The following is an 8,379-nucleotide window of genomic DNA, read 5'->3' on the forward strand; positions in this document are numbered from 1 at the left end:
TATTGTTAAACAAGACCATTCAGAAATGTATATTTTAAAAAAAAAAATCAGGAGAGATTTGTAATAATTCAATAAATTCAACTCCGTTTATTCACTTTTTAAGAGATTTTTAGTGGAATTACCAACATAAAAATATATTATACTCAATGGAAAGTGATAATGTTTTGTTTATGGGGTGGACTATTGGTCAGACCAAATAATTTAAAACATGACCTCTGGGAAACTGTGTTTAGATTGTTACTACATTATTTTTTATAGAAAAAGTAATTCATTCAGGAGAAAAACCTGAAATAAGACAATGTAATGTCATATAATATGGGTTATTTGTGCTATAATAAAGTGTCTTTGCCTCAGTGTCACAATCTTGTAGTATTGTCTACACAATAAGGCTGCATCAGGGACCACATCCCGTACCAAACACGTTTGTCACATGGTACCTTGGATGTAGACTCCCTTCTTTGAGGTCTCAGGTTTGACCGGCGCTGTGTGAGGCTGGGAGGGAGTGGTCTGTGAGGGAGGACCGCACCTCCGGGGCTCCGCCAATCCGAGAAGAAACCGGTTTGCCCCGAGACCAGATGGCCGCTGATATATAGCCTTAAGACGCAGCTGATGCAACACTGGAAGGAGATAACACAGGCATCGCGTCAGAACGCAGCAGGCGACTGGATCAGCACAGAGCAGGAAGCCGCATCTCATTCTCGTTAAGTCAGACCGGATTTTTGGTTGCTGCTCTTCTTAGACATAAACTGGTGAGTAAACTGCTCCCTTTATACTTTATTACCTTTATTGTAGCGCTCGGATAAAATAAATAAATAATAATTTAATCATAACTGTATTTTAATTTATTCCTCTCTGCCACGTGCGTCCTTCATTGATCACAGTGTGCTTTGTTAAGACCTTTTTTTTTTTTTTTTTTCTTTTCGCAAGGCAAAGCCCCACCTTCTAAATCATTTTAAACTGATGGTGTAACAGTGACTTGCTGTGAGCTCAGGCAGTGTGCCAAGTCCGTGGACAGCTCCCCTCCGGTGCCCTGGCCTTGTTTCATGTGTCTGGGTGGCTCGCTGCCTCTCACAGATCCATATACTTTAAAAACCTTTTACATCTGAAATGACGGTTGTTAATATTCATTTAGAAAACGCTTTACTTAGGGTGCAATCCATAACTGTTCTTATCCGCGAAAAAAATTATATAAAATAACAAAATCAAAAGCAGCGACCATATGGAAGCAAATCGCAGATTTTAGATAAAGCCATGACGCGCTGAGTCAGCAGGGGGTGGCATGAGTGACACCCCTCTGTTACACAACTGCCATAATGATGCAAAGGCGACGTTGGCATAACAGTGACACATGCAGGCGTGGAGGCGAGACGGAACAAGTGCGCAAGGTCTTTGTGCCCCAAAATCAGTCTACAGCGTGAAGTTTCATTGTTGGTTCCTGCTCTGGGATCTCTGCTCCAATAGTTGCACAGCCTTCGACATTGGGAGTTCAAGGCAAACGAGATTTCTAAATCGTTCCAGAAGTGCATGTGTGCGAGTCCTGTCACCGTGATCTTGGCTGTCTGTCTGGTAGGCTACTGTACGGCGCTGTACGCCCTCTCTCCCTGATTGGCTCTCGGTGAAGGCAGGGCTGTATAAGTACTCTCAAGTTACCCCCTTCCTTCCTTTTTTTTTGCGGCGCCCAGAACTCTCGGTAAGTTCATTTCTGAAATGATGCCTTGTGTAAAAGTAGGAGTGATGAACAAAGGAAGAAACTAAAAGACGGTCAAAATCATACTGGCTTTGGCTTTCAATATGCTTAAATATAGTTCCAAATGTTCTGTAGACCTGAACATTTTAAACAATTAAATCATCTATATCTATATATTTATAATAACGTTAAATTAATGTGAAGACCGATGAACTGTTTGGCATTGCTATGCGCTCTAGCGCTCCGCTCCGTTGCGCCTGTGGATAGCCTACGTGTCTTCCCTGCTGGCACATTTTCACGCAACATGTTTAGATAAACTGGCTTTTCATTTGAGGATACATTTGAAATAAAAGGTAAATTGAATCGTCTCCTTCAGTGTCAATTTTACCGTCGAGTCATGTTTGTCTCCAGGCGCCTGAGATCTGGAAAGGAGCCCACACCGCTTCAGACAGAACTTTATGCTTCGGCCAAAAAAAATGCACATAAAGAGGCTTCCAGATGATGGCGGCCAACGTATACTGAATGTCTTGGAGCCAATTTTTTAGATATATAGATTTAAATTGGCGTAAATTTCGTAAGAATAAATTACCAGAATCTTCCGCTTAAAGGAACTTGGTGGACAGCTTCCCTCCGGGAAATATCACTAATGGCTTTGGAATTTATCCGCCTTGTCACGCAGAAATGAAAACGTCAAAAATTATTCTTTTTCTTTTTTCTTTTTTCCGCTGCAGGTAACAACATGCCTGTCATCAGAATCCTCAGCAAGGTGGCCAAACAGGCCCTCCTCAGCACCCCTGGGTGTGGCTGCCAGCCCCTAACGGTGGCTGTGCGCAACATCAGCTTCTCCCCTAGGCAGGTGACCTCTGATGCCAGCTTCCACTCCGTGTCCTTCTCTGAAACAGACCACCCCAAGGTGCTCATCACAGGTAAGCGAAGAATTTTGTGACCACACTTGGAGCACAGTGCTTTTAGGAGAGACTTGTTTTTTTAAAATGCACAGGAGTTATGAGAGGAGAACTCTGAAGGTAAATGCTTAGCTTGTATCAAATGTGCCCTGCAGGGAATTTAACACCGCAGCAATGAAAGTGGAGAGGGATGTCAGCTTAAAAACTAAATGTGGGCGTCAAGTGCTTCGACCTTTTTCATATCTACTCCCTCTTAGTAACTTCGGTCTCCATGGAAACCATGCATGATTATTAACTCTGTTGACACCCAGCATTTCTGTTTCCCTCCTTTAATTGCAGGTGGTCTGGGACAGCTCGGGGTCGGACTGGCCAAATTGCTCAGGTGAGAACTGTAATTTGTCTGAATGCAAATGAGACATAGCTTGTCAGAGCAGTTCAGTGGTGTGCAATGCATTTCATGCTGTGAAACATTAACTCTCTCACAGGAAAAGGTTTGGAAAGAACAACGTCATTCTGTCTGACATCAGGAAACCTCCAAGCAACGTTTTCCACAGTGGTGAGTGAGCTGGTATTCATTCAGTTCAGGCACACACAAGATGACAATACTCCCGATGTGAAAACGAGTCAAAACGGGTCAGGCGTATTATGCAAAGGCCTTGATGTTATCTAAAGGATTTTATGTCCTCATAATGTAATGTCTGCTTTGTGTTCAGACAGTTTTAGTTTCATCACATGGCTGAGCACAACGTTGCTCCATGCCTATGACTCTTTAAGAAAAAATCAGGTATTTGGCAATAAAGTGTGTTGCCATGTTGCCTCAGATCTAAATAAGAGAACTAGTGTCGTCAAACGAAGCCTCTTCCTTTCATATTGATTTTCCTTTGTTTAGATTGCACAGGACGTCGCTATTTCCCGAAAAAGGATGTTGGTCAATCACTCCAAATCAATATGTTACACTCGGTGACCCTGGTAGTGTTCAGTAAATACGTTTATGACCATGGCCGGAACGTAAAATCTCTCAGCTCTGACGCCATACAAGTGAAATTCGCAACAGGAAATGCATATGATTGCTACTGAATAAGAAAAAGTAGTAGGGAAGGACATATTAGCAATCAGTTAGAAGTATCCATTTAGAATATTTTCATTTATAATTATAAATGTTGTCATTTTACTCAAGATGAACTAAAACTCTCTGTCACTATCAGGCCCCTTCATCTACTCAGACATCCTGGACTACAAGAACCTGCGGGAAATTGTGGTGAACAACCGCATCACTTGGCTGGTGCACTACAGCGCCCTCCTCAGCGCTGTTGGGGAGGCTAACGTGTCCTTGGCGCGCTCTGTTAACATCACCGGTGAGTAAACTTCCGACATAAAGAAAAGATCCCATAAAATGTCCTCGCAGTGCACTCATGGAATGGCTATTTGTGTGTCTCTTAGGACTCCACAACATCCTGGACATTGCAGCAGAGCATGGCCTGCGCCTGTTTGTCCCCAGCACCATCGGCGCCTTTGGTCCCACTTCCCCCCGCAACCCAACACCAGATCTGTGCGTGCAGAGACCTCGCACCATTTATGGGGTTTCCAAAGTCCATGCTGAGCTGATGGGAGAGGTGAGAGCCCAAAGTTTACTATGACACAGGCCTTTTCCTAGGAAGCATTTTATATGACCAGTAATTCATACCAATTATGTTCTTCAACAGTACTACCACCACCGCTACGGGCTGGACTTCCGTTGTCTCCGCTACCCAGGAATCATCTCTGCTGATTCCATGCCAGGAGGTGGCACAACAGGTGAGATGAAGTTAATACCTCCATACGGTTTTGGTTTTAATGGGGTCTATTCCTGTACCCCTCATGTCATGTCACAAGTTCGTTATGTAACTGCCTTATTCCAGAGGGCTGTTATGACTTGTTGCATTTTTAGCCCAGCGGACAACTTGATCTTCATATTTTCACGTGTCTGAACACCCACCATTACTCTACAGTTCTTTTGGTGGCTAATGCAATCTTGCATGTTTCCCCTCTCGCCCTCTATTTGATCACAGAGTTTTTACATCAGATTTGTTGTAATGATCATTTCTATTCTCTCTCTCTCCGACCCAGACTACGCTGTCCAGATTTTCCACGACGCCATCAAAACCGGCAAATTTGAATGCAACTTGAGACCCGACACACGGCTGCCCATGATGTACATCGACGACTGTTTGCGTGCGACGCTGGAGGTGATGGAGGCGCCAGTTGACACGCTCAGCATGAGGACTTACAACATCAACGCCATGAGCTTTACCCCGGAGGAACTGGCCCAGGAGCTGCAGAAGCAGATGCCCGAGCTGGAGGTCACGTATGACGTGGACCCAGTACGACAGGCCATTGGTGAGCCACTCTTTGATTTGTTCTGACTTTTTTTGACTGTGGTGACAGATGGTAAATACGGGAATCAAAAGTGTAAACCTATTTGAAGCTAGCTACCATTAGCAACGGTAGGCTAGTAGTAGGACCAGACCAAGAATGGAACGTTAACTAGTTTTAAAATAGTCTTAAAGCCTTTGCTACCTGTGTGAGGGCTTAGTTTATTAGATAAACTGATACATGCTTTTAAAATTATTTTAAAACTTTCATCTCATCTGTTCTTTTTCAGCTGACAGCTGGCCAATGAACTTTGATGACTCCAATGCACGGAAAGACTGGGGCTGGAAGCACGATTACGATCTTCCGGAGCTCGTCCAGACGATGCTCAACTTCTTTGGTGCAGAAACGCTCCTGGCTCGTGCTAACTGAGGGCGCTCTGCAGCGTTTCTTTGTACATAGTAAAAGTAAAAACTGACCAAAGAGAATAGAGAAACATGGCCTGTACATAGTCGTTCTCTCACTTCTCTCTGTAAAATCAGAAGGGCTCCTCTTTCTTGACACAAGGCAACCGTGTCTCCAGAATGCAAAGATCAGTGCGGGCTAGACAATCCTCCCCGCCTGTCTGCCCCTCTTTCCCCCTCTTCTGCTCGGAGGTCTGGGTGAAGAGCAGTCTGTCAGTGGAACGGTGTCAACAGTATCAGGGATATCCACTTGGCCATGTGGCCTGTGATAAACAAGATGACTTGCATGTTGTGCAAAATGTTTCTGGGGAAAAATTAAGTGACAAATTGGGAACGTTGCATTGTGCATTTGTAGGTATTTCTGCCTGTTTTACTTTGAAAATCCAAATGGGACAGGGGTTTGTTTTCTGTTAAATTTCCAAGGATTCTCAACAGCCAGGTATGCCAAAAGCTCCGAGGGCTGAAATCAACCAAGAGGTGTATCCTTCAGTGCACTTTAGAAGGAATTATATTTGAAAATATCTGACAAATAAGTGAGCCCTGTCACCTGCACGTGGTGATTATCTGATACAGTGCGTCTGTATTTAGAGCAGTGGGGCGCAGTAATTCTTAAGAATTGTTCTTCTGTTTATTCCACGTTATTTATTTTGTCGGTGTTAAAGATGTGGGGGGGTTCTTTGAGTAAAAGGATTTCTTAAGACTGTCGTTAGTTCCTGTCCACTTTTATGTTATTATTTTTATTTAATTTCATTTTTTTCATCATTTCTCGAATCGTTTCGGCACGGAAGGGAAATGTGTTTGCCAATAAAAGTTTTTTCCAACGTATACCCGCCTGCCTGTTTCTGTTCACTTAGGTCACAGCAGTTAATTGAATTTCATGAGCAAGTCTCATAAAATAACAAACCGCTGGTATGGTATGTTAGCTCAGTTCTCACCCGCTCTGAGAGGAGCCTGTGCCAAGCATTCAAGTACAAAATGTCCTGACACTCAGCGGTGTCAGTACATTATAACAGTTAAATCTGAGAAGGGATGTGTGGAGTGTTGCACTTAAACTTAAGTGAATGAACCCCACCTTTTAAAGCAGAATACAGATGCTGGAGGAAATTTAGATTATTTCCTTACAGTACGTTTAAATACTACACTGGGTACATATCCTCTGAATTCATAAACTTATAGTAAAAGTAACTACTATTTGTTAAGTCCAATGGTCCCTGTCAGTGTTGTGCCTTTTCTAAACAGGTATGTGATGTTTTTGGATTTATTTGCTGCGTTTAACTACTAAACACACAATTAGGTAGTTTAATCTACAGCAAATAGAACACTAGAGCAAATACAGAGGATTCACCAGTAGGTGCAAACCATAAACCATCAGCCCTGGTTCTTTGGACAGATGAAACTCACATCAACCTCCAAAAGGACGGTGGAGGTTTGGAGCTGTTCATGACACAAAGCATACAATTCATTGTTTGAAAAATACGGCAGAGGCAGCGTGATGCATGAGCAACGCTTGGCTTCCGATTGCAATGAGTTGCCAGTGATTATTGATTATGTGGCAAAAGACAGAAGCTGCCAAATGAATTCTGAACTGATTCGGGATATACTGTCGGCTCAGACTGAGCCAAATAAAGCAAAGGTAATTAGACTGACCTGAGATGCACAATGAACAACCTAGGAGTTTATAAAGGTAAAGATGTGAAATATTCTTCATTATCTGAGTAAGTCACCTGATCTCAACCTCATGAAGCGTACATTTAACTTACTTGTGAGAAAACTAAAGGGGGCAAGACCCACAAATAAAACAGGAAAGACCTGAAAATAGAGGACTCTGTATAAGAACTGTTATAACTGCCACACCTTTGGATGTGAATACCCTCAAATGAAAGCTGAGAGTCTGCATTTTAATCCCATGTATATTTTCACATGCACATGTTTTGATAAGCATGCAGGCTATGTACCTAACTGTGAGTTACATTCCACTTCTGTTGGGCTATGAGTTACTCAAGTTACTGCGCATTAACATCATTACCATCAGTGCATAACCCTCACCAACTGAGGTCAAAGTTTGCATTTAGTGATCCTGATGATCTTCGAAGCTTAAAATGCTGTGACGTGCAGAATCTTCTTGAAAAATAAAATTTTCAGATTCACCCCAGATCTGACCTTCATTGATCTGACTATTGGAACTGTCAGGAAAAAAAGAATGATTGCCTTTCTATCCAATTGCATGAACATGTAAAGCGCCCGTGCAGTCGGCAGCAGAAACCTGAAAACAGCCTGATGAGTCCGTAATGATAGGGCCACGGTAAAAAGAAGAAGCTTGAGAAGAATTCCAGAGGTAGAAAGTGCATACGTGGAGAAAACACATCCAGCTGTTTTATGTAGCGCTTGCAACCGCTGACTTGATTTTAATAAATCTCTTCTGCTAAGATTGTGGGTTGTAACTAAAGTTAAAATGCCAGTTTGGTGACATAACCGTGTACAAATTAGATTAGAAACCTAACTAAAAATAGGCCTGCTAGTCTTACCAACTTCAAATGTGAGCACCAGGGCCGTGTGCCACATTGACACAAATAAAATCTGTTTTTAATATTTTGGCTTATCAGAAACAGAAATAAATCCTGAAGATTGTGCATTTTATCAAAACCTACCTTAACATTTGAGATTCAGTGTAAAAGGTGTGAGCTGGCAGTCAGTTAGAAATGTACTAGTATCTTAGACTGAGCTTTCTCTGAAGTTTGTGGTTCATTTTTTTTCTTAAGCAATTAATTTAGTTGAAAATAGGATTCTTAATTTTCTCTTGTTTGTTTGATTTGACTTAAACTCCTTCAGAAGACGAAGGGACAGATGAACATCCCGGAGAAAAGCGTCTTCGTCAGCACATCAATAAAAGCACCAAACCTGGTCTCACCAAACAGGATCATAAACTGTAACCCCAAGCAGTGTCCATGACTGCACGCCTGATAGCCTTCCTTCA

At 42.5% G+C, this 8,379-nt stretch overlaps 1 protein-coding gene across 2 annotated transcripts; it reads left to right on the top strand.

Annotated features, from left to right (window-relative positions):
* The first annotated feature begins 592 nt into the window (after positions 1–592).
* tdh (L-threonine dehydrogenase) lies at positions 593–6,230 on the top strand. Of its 2 annotated transcripts, none has more exons than XM_084560043.1 (9): positions 593–749; positions 2,419–2,613; positions 2,932–2,974; positions 3,078–3,148; positions 3,798–3,947; positions 4,033–4,205; positions 4,296–4,386; positions 4,699–4,968; positions 5,234–6,230. In XM_084560043.1, exons 2-9 carry the CDS (start codon positions 2,427–2,429, stop codon positions 5,371–5,373), a joined length of 1,125 nt encoding a protein of 374 aa, XP_084416169.1. In that variant the 5' UTR covers positions 593–749; positions 2,419–2,426; the 3' UTR covers positions 5,374–6,230. The 2 variants fall into 2 exon arrangements, with proteins under 2 accessions (XP_084416169.1, XP_084416170.1); XM_084560044.1 differs by lacking the exon at positions 593–749 and adding an exon at positions 1,345–1,690.
* The last annotated feature ends 2,149 nt before the right edge of the window (positions 6,231–8,379 follow it).

The sequence above is a fragment of the Chelon labrosus genome (genome assembly GCF_963514085.1).
Source record: "Chelon labrosus genome assembly, chromosome: 14".
NCBI lineage: Eukaryota > Metazoa > Chordata > Actinopteri > Mugiliformes > Mugilidae > Chelon > Chelon labrosus.